Here is a 21613-nt window from a genome sequence, read left to right on the forward strand (position 1 = left end):
GGACACTAGTGAAACTAGTGGTTCAAATAAAAATTTTTTTTTTATTTTTTTTTCTCTGTCTCTCAGAGAGAGAGAGAGAGAGAAAGAGAGAGAGGCAGAGACACAGGCAGAGGGAGAAGCAGACTCCATGCAGGGAGACCGACGTGGGACTCGATCCCGGGTCTCCAGGATCACACCCTGAGCTGAAGGTGGCGCTAAACCACAGAGCCACCGGGGCTGCCCATGGAGAAATACAATTTGCATAATCTCAAAATTTCTTCTCCAAATACTTACTAGTCACAAAGGGAAGGATGGTAACTTCATAGTGGAGAAACCAAGTAGAAACCACTGAAGTAATCAAGGTCCACAAAACCAGTATAAGACATCAACATCATGAATCCCATGACATGATGTACTGAAGACACATACCAGTTCTGTGGTATTCTTACTAAAAATGCACCACCTTTGTCCAATCATGAGAAAACACTGGAGAAACCCAAATGGAGGGACAGTCACCAAAATAACTGGTTGATATTTTTCAAAAGTGTCAAGGTCATGAAAGAGACTAAGGGATAAAAACCAAATGCAACCTGAGATGCAGAAAAGAAAAAAGGGCATTTGTGAAATAACTGGTGAAATTCAAATGAAGGAGCACCTGGGTGGCTCAGTGGTTGAGTGTCTGCCTTGGCTCAGGTCATGATCCCGGGGTCCTAAGATCAAGTCCTGCATCAGGCTCCCCATAGGAAGCCTGCTTCTCCCTCTGCCTATGTTTCTGCCTTTCTATCTCATGAATAAATAAAATCTTAAAAAAAAAAAAAAAAAAAAGGAAATCCAAATGAAGTCTTTAATCACTTTACACTGATGTGTAATTTTCCTAGTTCAAGTAACAATAATATGGCTATGTAGATATTAACGTTAGAAAACTGGGTGAGAGGGATCCCTGGGTGGCGCAGCGGTTTGGCGCCTGTCTTTGGCCCGGGGCGTGATCCTGGAGACCCGGGATCGAATCCCACGTCGGGCTCCCGGTGCATGGAGCCTGCTTCTCCCTCTGCCTGTGTCTCTGCGCCTCTCTCTCTCTCTGTGACTATCATAAATAAATAAAAATTAAAAAAAAAAAAAAATTAGAAAACTGGGTGAGAGATGCACAGGAATCTATTATTTTTGTTACCTTTTCTGTAAGTCCAAAATTAGTTCAAAATAAGGTCTTTAAAAAAGAAAATGAGGGACGCCTGGGTGGCTCAGCAGTTGGGCGCCTGCCTTTGGCTCAGGTCGTGATCCTGGGATCCAGGATCAAGTCCCACATCGGGCTCCCTGCGAGGAGCCTGCTTCTCCCTCTGCCTATTCTCTGCCTCTGTCTCTCTCTGTGACTATCATAAATAAATAAAATTAAAAAAAAAAAAAAAAGGAAAAAGAAAATGACAAAACTAAAACATTCACAAGAAAGCAACTGGTTTAGTTATCAAGATGTAATCTTTAGGGATGCCTGGGTGGCTCAGCAGTTGGGTATCTGCCTTCAGCTCAGGGCGTGATCCCAGGGTCTGGGATCAAGTCCCACTCTTGCGGGGAGCCTGCTTCTCCCTCTGCCTGTGTCTCGAATGAATGAATGAATTAATTAATTAATTGATTAATTAAAAAATAAAAAAGCTCCAGGGGCACCTGGGTGGCTCAGGTGGCTAAGCGGCTACCTTCAACACAGGTCAGGGTCCCAGGGTCTTGAAATCGAGCCCTGCCACATTGCCTTGGGCTCCCTGCTCAAGGGAGAGCGCTTTTCCCTTCCCTTCTGCACCCTCTCCCCACCGTGTACTTGCTCTTTCTAGAAAGAAAGAAAGAAAGAAAGAAAGAAAGAAAGAAAGAAAGAAAGAAAGAAAGAAAGAAAGAAAGAAAAGAAAGAAAAGAAAGAAAAGAAAGAAAGAAAAGAAAGAAAGAAGACAACACATTTCATTTGGCTTTCACAATTTAGTTTTGGACTTCAACACCCATTAGCAGCCTACTTACTGTGCTTTTCTGGATTTTCCAGTCAATTCTTCTTCAATTCTCTGGAGGCCCACAAAGATTCCATGGGATTCATTGAAGAGTTTTCTCAAGATCTGAGAGTAAACATCTATATCCTTTCGAATGATATAGATAAAGGGGCAGCCTGGTTCGGTCTCTGATTTTTCTGAAACAGGAAAATTTTAGTATCAATCATTATAACCCTCATACAAAAACTCACTTTAAATTTTTAAATGAGTTATCTAATTACAAAAGCTTCAGCTTCTTTGCTGTTGATTTCATTTTTAAAGTATAAATTGGGGTGTCTGGGTAGATCAGTCAGTTAAGCAATTAACTCTTGACTTTGGCTCAGGTCATGATCTGAGGGTTGTGAGACTGAGCCCTACATTGGCCTCTATGCTGAGTATGGAGCCTAAGATTCTCTTCCTTCTCCCTCTGTTCCCCACGCCCCACTCACACTCCCGCCTCTATCCCCCAAAAAAGTATGATTATCATTTATCAATTATTTACATGTAAATTGCTTAAATATGAATGTTTACTCTCAGACTTTTACTCCTCAACTCACTGGCTTATGTATTTTACTGTTGTTTTTTTTTAATTAATTTACTTTTTCTTTCATTTTTTTAAAGCAAGCTCTGGCTGGCTCAGTGGGTAGGAGAGTGTCCAACTCTTTATCTTGGGGTTGTGAGTCTGAGCTGCACATTGGGTATAGAGATTACTTAAAAATAAAATCTTTTAAAAAAATAAAATAAGGGGTGCCTGGTAGCTCAGCCAGTTAAACATCTGCTTTCAGCTCAGGTCAAGATTCCAGAACCCTGGGATTGACCCCTACATCAAGCTCCCTGCTCAGCAGGGAGCCTGGTGCTCCCTCTCTCTCCGACGTTCCACCTGCTTATGCTCACTCTGTATGAATGTATGAATGAATGAATGAATGAATGAATAAATAAATAAATAAATAAATAAATAAATAAATAAATGCAAGCTGTAGGCCCAACACGGGACTTGAACTTATTTTTTTTTTTTTTTTAAAGATTTTATTTATTTATTCGTGAGAGACACACAGAGAGAGAGGCAGAGACACAGGCAGAGGGAGAAGCAGGCTCCATGCACAGGGAGCCTGACGTGGGATTTGATCCTGGGTCTCCAGGATCACGCCCTCGGCCAAAGGCAGGCGCTAAACCGCTGCGCCACCCAGGGATCCCTTGAACTTATTTTGGAACTACTTTTTCCCTCCATCAATTGACATATATTGAAAAAAATTAAAGTCACTTAATATTAGCTATGTATAACTCAATAAATAAGATAAACCTACAGCCAAGGGGTGCCTGGGAGGCTCAGTCAGTTAAGCATCTGCCTTCAGCTCAGGTCATGATTCTAGAGTCCTGGGATGGAACACTGGGTTGGGCTCCCTGCTCTGCGAGTCTGCTTCTTCAGCTCCCTAGGCCCCTCCCTCCTTGCATGAGCATGCTTCAGGGCTCTCTCTCTCTCAAATAAACAAATAGCCTAAAAAAAGATAAACTTACAGCTGAAATTTTATATAATCTCAAATTCAAATAAATATTATTTCTATATTATTTTGTACTGCCATTACTCCTAAAACAAAGAATCAAGAGTTGACTAAAATATTTTGGAACAGTGATAAAAAGGCTCTATAATGATAAATTATAAACCACCAACTTGTGGAAATTCCTTATATAACAGCTTCTTGAACAAGCTGATGATGTTCAATGGCTTGTCTCTAATGAGATTTCAACAGACATAAACAGAAAACCTCATGTTTCCAACAATCGAGGACAAACTAAAAATGCTGATAAGCTTTCCCATGAAGTATGAAAAGAGGCCAGACATATTCAAAGAAGGTTCTATTCTAAGCAATTGTCCCTTTGGCAGCTTCTACAGTTCTGCCAAGCTTGAGATCTTTAATACCAAAATATCCCATAAATATTTGGCAACATCAGGGACAACGGTCAACAATAAAATCAAGGAAAACCACGTCGAAAAAAAATTTTTTAACTATAGCACTTCATGGGGGATCCCTGGGTGGCGCAGTGGTTTAGTGCCTGTCTTTGGCCCAGGGCGCGATCCTGGAGACCCGGGATCGAATCCCACGTCGGGCTCCCAGTGCATGGAGCCTGCTTCTCCCTCTGCCTATGTCTATGCCTCTCTCTCTCTCTCTCTCTCTCTCTGTGACTATCATAAATTAAAAAAAAAAAAAAACTATATAGCACTTCAAAATTGCATGAACTGCACACCCCATGATTTGCCAAAATTATAAGACTTTCATTAGATCAATCTCCTCTTTATAAAAGAGGAAAATCTCCACATTTGGATAAAGAACATGTCGAAGATTTGCAAAAAAAATCTCTTCAACATTTGCAGAGACTTCTCTTGAAAAGGAGAAAGCAAAATCAAATGTCAAAATGTAGCCTTATCTTGCTACTAGAGGAGTCTGTCACAGGAAGAAAAGATCCATGTCCAAAACCTGAAGGAGCTTAGAGAACAAGGAAGAGCCATTTCACCCTCCAGATCTTTTGTGCTTTGTATCAATAGCCATAAGAATTCATCAAATTCACAATAATACAAAGGTAAGGGCTAGGAGAACTAAGGTTTCACCGTACGGGAGCTACTGTGAAGGGAATTTAGTCATTCTGGTCAAGAATGGGAAAAAACTTGAAATTTTTAAATATGAAGGCACACCACAAAAATTATTAATTTTTTTCCTTAGAGTCAACATCTGCCACATCTCATAAATGAATCAAAATCTTAAACAACTTGGGCAGCCGGGTAGCTCAGCGGTTTAGCGCCACCTTCAGCCCAAATGCCTGATCCTGGAGTCCTGGGATCAAGTCCCGCGTCGGGCTCCCTGCATGGAGTCAGCTTCTCCCTCTGCCTGTGTCTCTGCCTCTCTGTGTGTTTCTCATGAATAAATAAATAAAATCTTTAGAAAAAAAAAATCTTAACTAAGGTTCCAAAAATGAAAATGGTACAAAGTTTGTTCAACTGCCGCAGTTAGTTAAATCTGAGAGAATAAGGGAAAAAAACCTACCGTTTTTGTTGAAGGAGGTTTCACACACCAGCATCTCCCCTGGACCCCAGTCAAAACACATTTGCTTCATCTTGGAATTCACTCCTGGAATCAACTAGTAAAATAAAGGTACAGACACTGTTATTTTAACTAGAGCCTTTGCTTTCAATTGATTTGCAAGTATAACCCTAGAAATAAATGGTTATGAAAGTTAAGAGCTGATCTATGTATATACAGCTGAGTGTGGTTGAGATCAGCTAGTGTGTTAAACCCTGAATAAGCAAGTGAGCTTTGCCAGGCACCTCAACCCAGCCTGCCACTTTGCAAGTGTTGATATAAAGGAAAGCTGCCCTTAATCAATTACTATATATAATTTAGTAATCTATAGTTTAGAAAAAGAGGATTTTAAAAAAATAAAAAGGATGGGACACCTGGGTAGCTCAGTGGTTGGGCATCTGCCTTTGGCTCAGGGCATGATCCTGGAGTCCCAGGATCGAGTTCCACATTGGGCTCCCTGCATGGAGCCTGCTTCTCCCTCTGCCTATGTCTCTGCCCGCCCCCCCCCCCCCGCCCCGTGTGTGACTATCATAAATAAATAAATTAAAAAAAATTAAAAAATAAAAAATAAACTCAACTGTTTACTTACTAAAAGGAGCCCTCCAATACCATGTCTTCTGTGCCATCTCTTTAATGAAGACTTTTTCTCCCCAACTCAGATCAACCCCTTTGGGCCTCAGCCTTATATACTCAACTACCTAATTCACACCTTTATAGATTACCTAACCTCTAGAGCTATATCCATAACAACAGAACCAAAAAGGATTCTTGGTGCTCACGTCCAAGTCTCTCCCACCAGGACAAAGCCTTTCCCAAACTGTTAGGAGCAATCTTCGATTCTTCTCTTTTCCTTACGACCTTTGTCTAATCAGTAAATCCCGTTCTACTCTTAAATAAGCCTGAATCCAACCACTTACCAAGTCTAGCAGTCTAACCCAAGTCACCATCAACTCTCATATGACTACAACAGCATTTCTTCAGTGCCTGAAATGACTCTCCTACATGGTTATCTGTCCTATAAATACATAAAAGCTTGCAAGGGGAGGGGATTCCAGGATTCTTGTTCACTGCCTAGAAGAGACCCTGGCACAAAGTTGGCACTCCATAAACATTTTTGCCAGAGAATAAATTTGGCTGGCAATATTCTGGTCTCAAGACAAGTGCAGTCAGTTCTCAGAAAGGGCTAATGCAGTCATCCAACAACTAAGCAATGTCTAGTAAGCCTTTTTCTGTACTGTGCTCTAGAAATACAACAATGTTAGAATACAGTTTCTGCCCTCCAAAAGCTAGTAGTCTACTGAGAAGTCCAATAAACAGGCAGTAAGAAAAGTGGAGCAATGCTAAGACAGAGATAAACACAAAAGAGGATTTTTTAGCAGATTCTTAATGGATGAATAGGCCAGGCAAGGGGGAAGTATTACGCACAGTGGTGCTGAAGGAAATGAGTATCTATATGCAAAAAATAAACCTCACACCATAGACAAAACACAAATTAGACACAAACATAGAGTAAAATCTGTAAAATTGGAAAAGCACAGTAGAAAACCTTTTTGATCTTAAAGAAAAGATAGGACACAAAAAGCACAAACTACAGAACAACTTATAATCCGGACATCAAAATTAAACTTTTGCTGTTAAAAAGATAGAATTAAGAAAATGAAAAGGGAAGCCACAGACTGGGATAAAACACGTATTTGATATATAGAATATAAAAAGAAGTCTTACAATTCATTATTTTTAAAAATATGGTACGTGGGATGCCTAGGTGGCTCAACGGTTGGGCATCTGCCTTCAGCCCAGGTCGTGATCCTGGAGTCCCGGGATGGAGTCCCTCATCGGGCTCCCCACAGGGAGCCTGCTTCTCCCTCTGCCTGGGTCCCTGCCTCTCTGTGTCTCTCATGAATAAATAAATAAAATCTTTAAAAAATAATAAATAGGGTAGCCCGGGTGGCTCAGCAGTTTAGTGCCACCTTCCGCCCAGGCCTGTTTCCTATCTGGTCTCCTTAACACCAGTGTGGATCTGAGCTATCACAAGTCCATCATCACTACTGGTGTTAAAAAATAAATTTAGATTGGGGCACCTGAGTGGCTCAGTCCATTAACTGTCTGCTTTTGGCTCAGATCATGTTTTCAGGATCCTAAGATCAAGCCCTGTGTCAGGCTCCCTGCTCTGTGGGGAGCTTGCTTCTTTTTCCCTCCCTCCCTCCCTCCCTCCCTCCCTCCCTCCCTCCCTCCCCACCCCCTTCTCTCTCTCTCTGCTCCTTTACCTGCTTGTGCTCTCTGAAATAAAATCTTTTGCTTTTAAATGAATAAAATCTTAAAAAAAAAAAAAGCTTAGATCATCTTCATTTAATTTGTAAAGCATAGCTAATTATCATGGCTCAATATTAACGTAGTGGCTCCCCAGGATTGTGCAGGTTACTGGAAAAGTGCCCCCATCCAAAGATTCTGACATAAGTGGAGGAGAGAAAGGCAAGATGACACATAGTCTGAAAACGTTCCAGTGATTCTGATATTCTGATTTTTCTTCCAACTGACACTGACATAGCCCTTGATATGTAATAAAGTACTTTATATAGGTCTTAAAAATTTAACACTTAACAGCAGTAAGTTTTATAGAGTAACAACAACCCAAGTTAACTGCTATTTATGATCTCGTGTCTCCTTTTGTCCAGTTAGCTTTGAAACGACCCCCACCTTTAATCTTTGGTTTTTGTCAGACACCCTTTTGCCACCTGATGGCTTTCGCTGAAAACTGCAGGCAACTCAACCTTCTAAAAAGCAAAAATACAAGATCAGACAACCTGCAATTTAGTGAGGCTTATAACTGACCAAGAGCTAAGAGGTGCAGAACAAGTCAATAACGGACTAATATTTGACCTAGTCAGGGAGGTAGGGGGAAGGCTTTCTTGAGAAAGAGGGTGCTGGTTCTTGAATCTGAAAAATGAGGAGATAAACCTGAGAGAAAAAGAAAGTGTGTTCCAGAATGGTAGGTATCTCCTATTGAAAAAGCCACGAATCTCTTTTCAAACATTATAAATTAGGGATCCCTGAGTGGCTCAGTGGTTTAGCTCCTGCCTTCAGCCGAGGGCGTGGTCCTGGGGTCCTGGGATCGAATCCCTCATGGGGCTCCCTGCACGGAGCCTGCTTCTCCCCCTGCCTGGGTCTCTGCCTCTCTTTGCCTCTCATGAATAAATAAAATGTTTAAAGAAAATCATAGATCATTCACATTTGACACTCTTCTTAAAGTCCAGACAGAACTAAAAGCGAACAGAACAAGAAGAACAAGAAATCTTCCGAAGTGAGTAAAAACTTTTAGTAAACCCTGGCCAGCACGGCACAAGAGGCAGAAGCCAAGCTCACGGTATTGAGATGCGAAGCTTAGTTCTGCGGAAGAAAAAAAGCCCCAGTTCCTCTGCTCGGTCGGTGCCCGCTCACTAGAGCGCTAGTCCAATAGGAAAAGCGAGGGAAGTGGGATGGGAAAGTCAGGAAGACACGAAAGGGTGAGGGAGCGAGGCCTCCGAGCCAGGCATTTCTGAGTAAACGAAAATGTGGGGAAACAGCGACCACTGCGACCCAAACACGAGCACCTAGCTAATGGGACCTCCGAACTGTGGCAGCGAAGCTGAGGGAGGAGGCCGGGAGCCTCGCGGGAGGTGGAAGCAGACACAACCCTCACACCGCGAAGACGAGGCCGGTGCGAGGCGCCCTTACCGTGACGGTAGGCTCGCCGTCGAGTTCCTCCATTGCGCCTCGCCTCAGCAGCCTGGAACGAGCTCGGCCGCCGAAGCTCCCGGCTCAGGCCTCCCGCTCACAGCCGGCTGCGAGAGAGGACCCCCTCCCGGGCGCCTCCCGCACTGCCTGCAGGCCCAAACCCCCGGCGCGGCAGGGGCCCCTCCTCTCGGCCACGATCCTCCCTCCGCGACACTCTACACGTGCCCCTCCTTCATGGCGGGCGACAACACGACAGGGAAAACAGCGCCGGGGTAGCCGGTCCTCACAGTAACCTTCGGCCAGGTCAGGCGCCGCCGCGGGCAGCCCGGCACCGGCCGGGGTAAAGGCCCCCGGAGACGGCGGGAGCCGCGGAGCGACTGCGACTGCGCCTGCGCGAGCTGAGTCGGCTGCTCTGGGGCCGGAGGCGAGTGCAGTGCCTGGCTCCCGAGTGAGCGAGCCCGTGGCGTCGCCTGACTCTAGCTCTTCTCGTTCCTGTCTGGTCTGCAAGTTCGGCGCAGCTGCTTCTCTGAACGGTATCCGGTCCTTGCCCAATCCCCGTCGGCCCACTGGGCTTGTGCATCCAGGCGGTCGTCGCCACTCCCGCCCTAAAACGCTCGAAAGCACGCGTACAAAATTGATGCGGCCGAAACAACTGTGAAATCGAGACAGCTGGGCTTAATGAAATACAAATACTGGTTTGTTATCTCACCAAAGCAAAGGAGAAAAGGACACTCAAACCACGGAATCCCAGACCTTTGTTATGGAAAACTCAGAAGTGTCCCGGTTGTTTAAAGGAGTGATTGATTTTGTGAATACCGTATTAGCAAATACATACACAGGGAAGAAAATAGGACTGGTTCTAAATTCCCAAATAAGCGACTTTTTGATCGAATTGAAGATAAATCCAAATTTAAAGGTAAGTCTTAGGAAAAACTGCCTGAAGATGTGGCAGCTGCTTTAACTTAGAAATTTGATCTGAAAACAAGACATAATTCTAAAACGCTCCCTTCCCGGAGGTTCTTCTAAGCGGCCTATTTGAATTGGAAGAAAAAGACGACTTGGAGTGGTTGGGAAAAACACTGTCACCCAGATAGTTTATTATATTGAGGTACAGATTAAGCAAAGGAAAAAAAAAAAATCCCGGTCTCTGAAGACAGCTATCCATAGGATGAACTTTAATGTAGTTTTGCACAAAATTCCACAGTTCTACCTACTATGTCTTGATGCATTTTCCAAATGTTTCACAGAGTTACACTGATTTGAGTGTTTCTAACATCAGTGCTGTGGGTATGATGTCTGAGAAAAGCATTCATGTCCATTTCCTGGGAGTAAAAAGAGGCCTAATATTTTCTGAAAAGTAAAATGAACATTCAAGGGGGTGCCTGGCTGACTCTGTCAGTAAAGCCTGCAGCTCTTTTTTTTTTTATTTTTTTTTATTTTTTAACATGTGACTCTTGATCACACTGGGTGTCGAGCTTACTTAAAAATCAAATATTGAGGCCCCTGGGTGGCAAAATGGGTTAAGTGTCAGACTCTTGATTTTGGTCAGGTCATAATTTCAGGATCGGAAGATCAAGCCCTACGTTGGGCTCTGCACTTAGCATGGAGCCTGCTTAAGATTCTCTCTCCCTCTTCCTCTGCCTCCCCTACCATGCTCAGTCTCTCCCTCTCTCTCTCCCCCCAAAAAAATAAAAATTAAAAATGATAATAATTAAATATTTTTAAAAATGAAAAGTAAACATTCAATAGCAAATCAGTTTTAAAAACTGAGGGCAGGGATCCCTGGGTGGCGCAGCGGTTTAGCGCCTGCCTTTGGCCTAGGGCGCGATCCTGGAGACCCGGGATCGAATCCCACATCGGGCTCCTGGTGCATGGAGCCTGCTTCTCCCTCTGCCTATGTCTCTGCCTCTCTCTCTCTCTCTCTCCCTGTGACTATCATAAATTAAAAAAAAAAAAAAAAAAATTTAAAAACTGAGGGCAGCCCCAGTGGCTCAGCGGTTTGGCGCCGCCTTCAGCCCAGGGTGGGATCCTGGAGACCAGGGATCAAGTCCCACATCGGGCTCCCTGCATGGAGCCTGCTTCTCCCTCTGCCTGTGTCTCTGCCTCTCTCTATGTCTCATGAATGAATAAATAAAATCTTAAAAAAAAAAAAAACTGGTTACCGTATCTGCTCTGGCTATTCAAAATTCTCCCAGCAGCAGAAGTTAAAAGTCAGACTTAATAAGACATTGATAGAAATCATGCCTAATTTCCTTCAGAAAAAATTATTCTAGGGAGTAGGATGAGGAGAAAGAAAAAAATAATAGGATAAAAGACCAAAAAGAAAGACACCTTTCTCAAAGAGAGACCTGAGGGGGGAAAAAAAAAAAAAAAAACTATTTGAATGACAAAAGACCTTGGAGAATTTTAGTACTACAGTTTCTTCATATTTTAAGATTGCCATTTGAAAGGGTGCTTGGCTGGCTCTGTCGGTAGAGCATATGACTCTTGATCTTGAGGTTGTGAGTTCACCCTCATGTTGAGTATGGAGATTACTTAAAGATTAAAAAAACAAGTAAAAAGTCAACTCTCATTTGAAAATAACAGGCACTGAAATTGTCTGACGTAGAGCTAGATAATACTGGGGGAAAGTATTGGAAACATATTTTAGCCTAAGAGCAAAAAGTTATTCTATCTATGGATCTTTTTCTTCCTCCTAGCCCCTCTCAATGTGCTTCCAAGAATGAGGTTTAATTACATAGTTTACATATTCTCTTTTTCTTACATATAATCATAAATGAATACTTTTGGAAAAACAATCAATATACAAATCTTTATGTCTTCATCCTTCTCAGGCTCCTCCTTTCCTTATATTCCTTGGTTTAACTCCTAAATTCCTGTATCTAGACTGAAGAGTCTCATTTATGCAAGAGAAACTTCAACCTGAGATATATCAGAACCCAAGGAAGACAATAAAATATTTCTGGAATCAAAATCTCCTAAAACAAAACATACTTATTGTACAAAAGTCCCAACTAAAAATCATTTTCAGTCACTCCAAAGTCAAACTAAGAATCATTCTCAGGAACGCCTGGGTGGCGCAGCGGTTTTGTGCCTGCCTTTGGCCCAGGGCTCGATCCTGGAGACCCGGGATCGAATCCCACGTCGGGCTCCCGGTGCATGGAGCCTGCTTCTCCCTCTGCCTCTCTCTCTCTCTCTCTCTCTCTGTGACTATCATAAAAAAAAAAAAAAAAAAAAAAGCCTGGGGATCCCTGGGCGGCTCAGCGGTTTAGCGCCTGCCTTGGGCCTAGGGCGTGATCCTGGAGTCCCAGGATCCAGTCCTGCATCGGGCTGGGCTCCCTGCATGGAGCCTGCTTCTCCCTCTACCTATGTCTCTGTGTCTCTCATGGATAAATAAATAAAATCTTTATTAAAAATAAATAAATAAAAGCTTTTATTTAAGAAATCTCTACACCCAACGTGGGGCTCGAACTCACAACTCCTGAGATCAAGACTTGCATGCTCTGCTGACTGAGCCAGCCAGGCACCCAATAAAATCTTAAAAAAAAAAAAAAAAAATCAACCTCCACACTACTGGCATTTTGGACAGTAAAATTCTATGTTGTGAGGGCTGTCCTATGTGCTGCAAGAAGTTGAGCAAAATTCCTGGCTTCTACCCATTAGATGCTAATGATACCTCTCAACAATTGTGACAACTGCAAATGTCTCTAGATATCCCCAATGTTCCCTAGCGGACAAAATCACTGCTGCTAAGAATTGCTGGTATAGATCTTCAACCCTAGAGGAACAACTAAGTAAATATAATAGCTATGAAATTGTTCAGTTATTTGGAAGAACTATGAACAACATGGAAAAGTCTAAAGTTGGCAGCCCGGGGCATGATCCTGGAGGTCCGGGATCGAGTCCCACGTCAGGCTCCCTGCATAGGGCCTGCTTCTCCCTCTGCCTGTGTCTCTGCCTCTCTCTCTCTCTCTCTCTCTCTCTCTCTCTCTGTCTCATGAATAAATAAATAAAATCTTAAAAAAAAAAAAAGTCTAGGGATCCCTGGGTGGCACAGCGGTTTAGCGCCTGCCTTTGGCCGGGGGCGTGATCCTGGAGACCCGGGATCGAGTCCCACGTCGGGCTCCTGGTGCCTGGAGCCTGCTTCTCCCTCTGCCTAGGTCTCTGCCTCTCTCTCTCTCTCTCTCTCTCTCTCTCTCTGTGACTATCATAAAAAAATAAAAGCCAGCTTTAAAAAAAAAAAAGTCTAAAGATATTTTAATATGTTCACCTTTTTTGTCCCCATAATTGTACTTCTAGGAAGTATTCAAGAAGGACATTTTGAATAACGACCAAAAAAAAAACAGGAAGTAGTCTGTCTCACAGTTACAAAAGGCTTATGAATTCATTAAAAGGTAATTGTAATTGTAGCAAAATTTTATAAAGATAAAAGTAAAATTGTGTAAAAAATAAAAGGTATCTATCAATATTTATGTAGAACAAAAGACTAGCAGAGAAGGGTGCCTGGTAGGCTCAGTGGGTAGAGCATATGACTCTTGGTCTCAGGGTCATGAGTATGAGCCCCACATTGTAGGAATTACTTAAAAATAAAATATTTTTTTAAAGATTTAATTTATTTATTTGAGAGAATAAAAGAGAATGAGCACGGGGGAGGAGGCAGAGGAAAATGGGAGAATCAAGGCTCCATCAGGCTGAGCAGGGACCCTGACATGTGTCTCAATCCTGAGGCCCTGGGATCATGACCTGAGCCAAAGGTAGACACTTAACTGACTCACCCAGGCACCCAAAAAACAAAATCTTAAAAAAAAAAAAACTTGTGGAGTATTATTAACTAATCATCAAAAAAAGTCATCTCTTATAGGGAACTGTTGAATTACTATATTGTACACCTGAATCTAATATAACACCGTATGTTAACTACCTGGAATTAAAATTAAAATTAAAAAAAAAGAAAAAGTCATCATTTAGCATGTTTACCAGATGATTTTAAATTCCAAAGTAGACCAAAAAATTTTCTACAATTAGTATTTCTACAATCATGAAGATATTTACATGTGGATAAAGACCAAATTAAAATTGAGATAAGGAGCACCTGGGAGGCAAGTCAGTTAAGCACTAGACTCTTGATTTCGGTTCAGGTCATGATCTCTGAGTCCTGAGATAGGCCTTGTGGAGGGCTTGAACCCACAACCCCAAGATGAGTTCCATGCTCTACCGACTGAGTCAGCCCCTAAATTTTTGCTCTTTAATTTTTTTTTTTTTTTTTTAATGGTAGTCACAGAGAGAGAGAGAGAGGCAGAGACACAAGCAGGCTCCATGCACCAGGAGCCTGACGTGGGACTCGATCCCGGGTCTCCAGGATCGCGCCCTGGGCCAAAGGCAGGCGCTAAACTGCTGCGCCACCCAAGGATCCCAATTTTTGCTCTTTAAAGATAATTCCCAGGGGCAGCTCGGTGGCTCAGCAGTTTAGCACTGCCTTCAGCCCAGGGCGTGATCCTGACCGGGTATCCAGCCCCACATCGGGCACCCTGGATGGAGCCTGCTTCTCACTCTGCCTGTGTCTCTGACTTTTTCTATGTTTTTCACGAATAAATAAAATCCTTAAAAATAAATAAAAATAGGGATCCCTGGGTGGCTCAGCGGTTTGGCACCTGCCTTTGGCCCAGAGTGCGATCCTGGAGTCCTGGGATCGAGTCCCCGCATCAGGCTCCCGGCATGGAGCCTGCTTCTCCCTCTGCCTTTGTCTCTGCCTCTCTCTATGTCTATCATGAATAAATAAATAAAATCTTTATTTAAAAAAATTTAATAAATAAATAAAAATAAAAATAATTCTCTGGGGCACTTGGGTGACTGTCAGTTGAGCATCTGACTCTTGACTTCAGCCCTGGTCTTGAGCTCAAGTTTCTAAAGTCAAGCCCCTCATTCGGCTCCACCCTGGGTGTGGACCCTACTTAAAAAAACAATTAAATAAAAAAAAATAAAAATTAGGGATTCCTGGGTGGCTCAGCGGTTTAGCACCTGCCTTCAACCCAGGGCGTGATCCTGGAATCCCGGGATTGAGTCCCACATCAGGCTCCCTGCATGGAGCCTGCCTCTCTCTCTGCCTGTGTCTCTGCTTCTCTCTCTGTGTGTGTCTCATCAATAAATAAATAACATCTTTAAAAAATTAAAAATTAAATTAAAAAAATAAAAATCCTTTCCTGATACATGTTTTAAATATGTACATATATACATATATTGATACATACATATGTACACATATACGAATAAGGTCTTGTTTGTGAAAATTTGCTTTATAGCCCCAATAATACCTGACCACAGAGGACTTCAAGTTGAGAAACAAAATCATAAATGTGACTAACTATTGGAGGAATAAAAGCTGCTCTAGCCTTGTGGCTCTTAAATTTCAGTGAGAGTCAGAATTACCTAGAGTGCTTGTTCAATCACTGACTTGTCCTCTCCATTACCAGAGCTGCTTTCTCAATAGGTCTAGGGTGGCACCCAGGTATTTGCACTTCTACTAAATTCACAAATATAGGTGATATTGTTGCCCAAGCAACCACCCTTTGAGAACCATTCTTTCAGCTCTCTTCTCTACCTCAGGGTGAGAGTGATCAATCACAAAAAGGAGCTGGAAGGGACGCCTGGTGGCTCAGTGGTTGACCTTTTGCCTTCGGCTTAGAGCATGGTCCCAGACCCAGGATCGAGTCCCACATCAGGCTCCCTGCATGGAGCCTGCTTCTCACTCTGCCTCTCTCTGTGTGTCTCTCATGAATAAATAGAGTCTTTTTTTTTTTTTTTAAAAAGGAGCTTGAAAAGTATAGGTATCACCTATATCTGGCACGACTGCAAAATACAAGCCTTGCTCGATTTGTTTCTGTTCATTTTATGAAATAGTCTCCAGTCACTGGGTCCTACTTGAATTCAGTAATGGACAGAGGAGGACTGGAATGTTAATGGAATTAGAAGAAATTGTCATTCCAGTGTAAAAATTGCATTCAGGAAACCCAATGTAGGCATTTTTAGTATTCTCATGACAAAATACTGTTACCATCACTATGTCAATAACCATGTATCGATCACTGGTTCTCAGGACTTTGTTACTTGCTGAGACTACAAAAGTGAATAGCAATGACAACTACCCTCAAAAAACTTACAGGGCCATCCTCTGAGTTATGTGTGTGCAATATGTATATTACTAGACAGTGATATATGATATTGTGAAGTGGGACAATATTTCCCTACAGTTATACCCCAGCTGACACATTTAAAGTGCAATATAGCAGGTTCTTGGCTTTGACTGTTGGCACTATCTTAAGTCCCATCTTTGCCGTGACGCAAAGATAGAAAGTTGGAAGTTTTCTATAATATCACCATTCTGCCTCCAGATTTCCTGTAGTATTTAGGCATTCAGTATTCAGTGTTCCTGCAGTGTTCACAGAGATAGCTCAAGTACTCAACTAACCTTTGTTAGAATGTGAAGGAAATTTGATGTTATAAACTACACGTTTTAGTTGTCAGTGCTATAAATTCAGTTATGTGTTTCTTAGGGTTTTTGGCAAAGACTTAAAGCTCTAAACAAGACTCTGTGATTCTTGTTTTCTTACCCCTTGTAGGAATATTGTTTTATCTTTGGCAGCTGGCCCTGAGGAGTACCTTCTGGCAGGTCCGCCCTACCCTTACTTACCCTCCTATACCAATTATTGATATTTAATTAGATTTCCTTTTTTTTTAAGATTTTATTTATTTATTCATAGAGACACACAGAGAGAGAGAGAGAGAGAGGCAGAGGGAGAAGCAGGCTCCATGCTGAGAGCCCGACATGGGACTCGATCCAGGGTCTCCAGGATCATGCCCCGGGCTGCAGGCGGCGCTAAACCGCTGCGCCACTGGGGCTGCCCTAAATTAGATTTCTAGAGGAATGAGGCCTTTCTTGTCCAAGTTCCTACTTAACTCCTTTTTTTTTTTTTTTTTAAAGATTTTATTTATTTTTGTGAGAGAGAGAGAATGAGCATGGGGAGAAGGAGGGGCGGGAAAGAAGCAGACTCCCCACTGAGCAGGGAGTCAGGCACGGGGCTTCATCCCAGGGCAGGGTGGGGGGAGTGGGAAGCTGGATCCCAGGACCTGAGCCAAAAGCAGATGCTTAACCAGCTGAGCCACCCAGGCACCCCCTACTCAACTCATAATGGTAAAAACGCTCACCACAGGATTCCTTTCTCACCACTTCTCTCATCCTTCAGGATCCAGGAAGGGCCCAAGGTGTTGTAGATAAAACTGCAAATGAGACAGACAGGTCTCTGCTTTCATGGAACTTTCATTCTGGTGAGAGACAGTCAAGCAAAAATTTAAGTCAAAACAACTGGTGCTCCTGGCACTATTCTACGATTTTTTTTCTGCTTGTTTTCTCTCTTCCTTCCATAGGGATCTATATGCAGTCCTACAGTAACTAAGCATTGGGTTCTGAGTTGGAAAGCCCAAGTTTGGGCTGCCTGGGTGGCTCAGTGGTTGAGCGTCTGTCTGCCTTTGACCCAGGGTGTGATTCCAGAGTTCTGGGGTCGAGTCCCACATCAGGATCTCTGCAAGGAGCCTGCCTATGTCTCTACCTTCTCTCTGTGTCTCTCATGAATGAATAAATAAAATCTTTAAAAAAAAAAAAAAAAAAAAAGGAAAGCCGAGTTCAACAGGATTCTGGCTCTTCCTTTTTTTTTTTTTTTTAAGATTTTATTTATTTATGAGAGACAGAGAGGTAGAGACACAGGCAGAGGGAGAAGCAGGCTCCATGCAGGGAGCCCGATGTGGGACTCGATCCCAGAACTCTGGAATCACGCCCTGAGCTGAAAGCAGATGCTTAACCACTGAATCACCCAGGCATCCCTGGCTCTTCGATTTCAAGCGGGGTGACCAAGTTGCCCAGACTTTCTTCTTTTTTCTTTAAAGATTTTACTTTTTTTTTAAGTTTATTTATTTATTTAAGATTTATTTATTTGAGGGCAGCCCCGGTGGCGCAGCGGTTTAGCGCCGCCTGCAGCCCGGGGCGTGATCCTGGAGTCCTGGGATCGAGTCCCACGTCAGGCTCCCTGCATGGAGCCTGCTTCTCCCTCTGCCTGTGTCTCTGCCTCTCTCTCTCTCTCTGCATCTCTATGAATAAATAAATAAAGACTTAAAAAATATATTAAAAAAAAAGATTTATTTATTTGAGAGAGAGAGAGAGAGACAGGCTCCATGCAGGAAGCCTGACATGGGATTCGATCCTGGGTCTCCAGGATCATGCCCTGGGCTGCAGGCGGCGCTAAACCGCTAAGCCACCCAGGGCTCCCCAAAGATTTTACTTATTTATTCATAAGAGACACACACAGAGAGGTAGAGGCAGGCAGAGAGAGAAGCTGGCTCCATGCAGAGAGCCTGATGTGGGACTCATCCAGGGTCTCCAGGATCACGCCCTGGGCCAAAGGTGGCGCTAAACTGCTGAGCCACCCAGGCTGCCCTTGCCCAACCTTTCTATGTCTCATTTTCTTCATCTGTAAAATAGGGACAATAATAGAGGTTTTGTGAGGGTCAAGGACTTAGCACTGAATCCCCAGGTAATAATCACTCAATGAACACCGACCATTGTTCTTTTCTGTATCTACTACCCCTTTTATTTTCTCACTCTAAAGCACTCTTTTCCAGAGCACAGCCACCCTCTTTCCCACCTCTATAAAAATGATGGAGGGAGAAACTTTATGTTGGAAAGTTTCTATCTTCTCACATTTCCCCCTGCTGGAAATTGGAAAGAGATTCTCACTATACAACTTTAGTAGATTCCCTAGGTTCAGTTCACAGAATTCCACTCTGCCATTGGAATATATATTGCTCACACATTTGAATATGCTTAACTACTTTTTAATAGGATCTCCTCCTTTGCCTGGAGGTGATTTTGTAATTTAGCATAATTTTGGAGAGGAAGGATATTGTAAGACACACCTGTCACCCAAATACTAATGACTAAACAACCATTTGATTTTTGGAGGCCCTCCTATATTAATAAGGGTAAGTTTAACATGATATATTCCATTTTGATGGTTTTCCCATCTTATTAGGCTAGGAGGATATGTAATGGCAACAGAAGACATAGGTTCAGGAGAGCAAGGATACCATTTTTCTTTCTCTATGGTACCTGGCACAGCATGTTCATTCCCTGGCATACAGAAGTTCAATCAACACTACTTGCCAGCTGTGTGGTATTGGGCAAGTTACTTAACTCCTCTGGCCTTCGGTAGCAAATAAATACTACACTTACTTGGAAGGGTTTGTGTAAGGAGAAAATGAGCTAATATTAATAAATCCCCACTCAGCGACTGCCGCCTGGCAGTTGGTTCTCTTCCCCTTTCACTTCTTGTGTATTTCCTACCCACCCCAACCTGATTATGTTATTTGAGTCAGGGACTTTGCCCAATGCTTAGCATAGGACCTTACACATAGTCATAGCTTCAGTTTACCTATTCATTGAATCTTTGAGTCCTACAGTGACAAAAGCTTAGAGTTGATGGAGAGCAGGCACATTCAGGAACCCCAAGTAATTGAATATGACTGAAGCAGAGACTTCCAGGAGGAAATGATGAGAAAGTGCTAGAATGGTTCGCCTGGATTAGCTCTCAAAGAGCTCTGTAGGTCTATTTAGAATTTTGGACTTTACCCTTTAAGGCAGAGGATTGCCACTGAACCTAGGAGTGGTAGAAACTTTTTCTTTTGTTTTTACTTTAGAATGGTTTGTGGTAAAAAAAAAAAAAAAAAAAAAAAAAAGAATGGTTTGTGGTTCTCAGACCAGGGTGCAGCAGAATCACCAGGGAAGCTTGTTAAAAACGGGGGATTCCAGAGCCACACTGCCCAAGAATATGCATTTATTTTAATTTTGAGGAATATGTATTTAAACTGGTACCCTAGGGGTGTCCATCTGGCTCAGTTGGTAGAGTATGCAACTCTTCATCTCAAGGAGTTGAATTCAAGCCCCATGTTGGGAGTAGAGGTTGCTTAAAACAAAACAAACAAAAAAATGGTACCCCAGATGATTCTGATCCACTCAAATATACAGGCACAAGAGAGACATACCTTACAAAAACACCAACAAAACAGAAGGCTATTGCAGTAGACTTGGGGTAAGCTGACTTGAATTCAGGCTTCCCCCAATCAATCTGCCTTTGTTGGCTTGTCTTACATCTAGGTTCTTAAGCCTCCTCTTCCCCATGAAGGATCATCTGGAAGCCCAGCAAATGCAGACTAGCCCAGAAACCAGAGGCTGAAGAGAAGTAGCTAGATTTGGTAGGCGTTTAGAAGGTGGAAGAGACAAGACTCCGGCAGCCCGGGTGGCTCAGCAGTTTAGCACCGCCTTCAGCCCAGGGCATGATCCTGGAGACCTGGGATCGAGTCCCGCGATGGGCTCCGTGCATGGAGCCTGCTTTTCCCTCTGCCTGTGTCTCTGTTTCTGTGTCTCTCTCTCTCTGTCTCTCATGAATAAATAACATATTTTTAAAAAGAAGAGATAAGACTCAAAGATCCATTCCATGTGGAGGGGCAAGGATGAAGAATAGGGAGTCAGGATGTCCCCTGGCTCTCTGGCTTGGAGGAGCAACAGTTGTAATGGTGTGCCATTGGGTGAACCAAGAACTCAAAGGAGAAGGGCATGTCCCGGAGGGTGAAAGGAATTTTGGTTGGGATATGCTGAGTTTGAGGTGCCTCTGGGACATCCAAGTGGAGGTGTTCACAGGTCAGTTGGATTTGTGGGTTGGAAGCTACCGCAAGATCTAGTTTATAAATACATATTTGAGAATCATTAGCTATAGGTGTAGTAGAACGTGGGTAAAATCCTCCCAAGAGAGGATAAGAGAAAAGGATCTAAAGCAAAATGCAAGGAATATTTAAGGGAAAGACAGAGGAGGAAAAAAATTGCAAAGGGATCAAGGACACGCCCAAGTCAACAGCCCAAAGTCACAGGGAGGGAGTTGAGAGGAGAAGACTGGGAAGTACAATGGATTCAGCCCAGAAATCTGTGGTGACCTTGCAGAGAGCAGTTTTAGTGGAGCTCCGGGGACAGCACCAGATTGCAGTGGATTGAGGAGTGAGTGGGAGGTGAGGGAGTGGAGGCAGCTGGCATGGACAGTCTTTCAAGATGTTTGGCCAAGAATGGAGCGAGATATGGTGGTAACTTAAGAAGGAAATAGAATCGAGAGAGTCTTTTTCTCTGCTAAGGAGGAATTAAAGAAAGTGTAGGGACGGAGGAAATAATAAAACCTACCTAGAGGAGCGGGAGGAATCCACTGCACCGAAGTCAGGATTGTTCCTAAGACAGGAGGGACCTACTTCTATTTTTCTAACCCGACCGATTGGTTTGGAGCTCGACATCGGGTGGTTCTCTCTGACGGATCCTGTTTCCTCTTGGAGGTTGGGAACCAGGCCATGAGTAAGGAGTTTGTAGGATGAACATTTTTTCCTCAGCTAGCAAAGTACGGGTTTACCAGCAAGACGCAAGTAGGGACCGCACTGAGGCAAGAGCCCGGTGGGAAGCGGGTTGAGGCTGAAGCTTTAAAATTCCAAGGATGAGAGGCTGAGTGAGTGTGATGTTCCTCCAACCGTGTGGAAAGCTGCATTTGGGCCACCAAACAAGAGGGGTTTTTCCCAGAACCTCATTCAGGGGCCTTGACTGAGGCCCCCCCTTCCTCCCCTAATCAATCTGCCTTCCCCGGCCGGAGTCTCACGTCTAGGCCTCAAGCCTCCTCGTCCCCACCTAGGACCAGCTGGAAGCCATTTTGATTAAGCTCCACCACAGAAGGAGGACAATACAGCCCCGCCCAGAGCCAGGCGCGCCCCCGC

General features: G+C 43.3%; 1 protein-coding gene and 1 long non-coding RNA gene across 6 annotated transcripts in view; one reads left to right on the top strand and one right to left on the bottom strand.

The window, feature by feature from the left end:
- The window catches only part of NUP85 (nucleoporin 85), a 46687-nt gene extending 25132 nt beyond the window's left edge, over positions 1-21555 (bottom strand). For 4 of the 5 annotated variants that reach the window (XM_049114572.1, XM_049114571.1, XM_025467946.3 and 1 more), the window contains exons 1-3: positions 8768-8941; positions 5018-5111; positions 1975-2137 (exon numbers count right to left, since the gene is read on the bottom strand). In XM_049114572.1, coding sequence (XP_048970529.1) covers positions 1975-2137; positions 5018-5111; positions 8768-8800 — 290 coding nt within the window. In that variant the 5' untranslated portion in view covers positions 8801-8941. Of the gene's footprint in view, positions 1-1974; positions 2138-5017; positions 5112-8767; positions 8942-16969; positions 17087-21038 lie in introns of those variants that run through there. The other variant, XM_025467947.3, reaches the window with a different exon arrangement.
- LOC125755799 (uncharacterized) lies at positions 9113-20282 on the top strand. Its single transcript, XR_007413141.1, has 2 exons — positions 9113-9683; positions 19968-20282. It is a non-coding gene; the product is annotated as an uncharacterized LOC125755799 (long non-coding RNA).
- Positions 21556-21613: the final 58 nt, after the last annotated feature.

Source organism: Canis lupus, chromosome 9 (assembly GCF_003254725.2).
Source record: "Canis lupus dingo isolate Sandy chromosome 9, ASM325472v2, whole genome shotgun sequence".
NCBI lineage: Eukaryota > Metazoa > Chordata > Mammalia > Carnivora > Canidae > Canis > Canis lupus.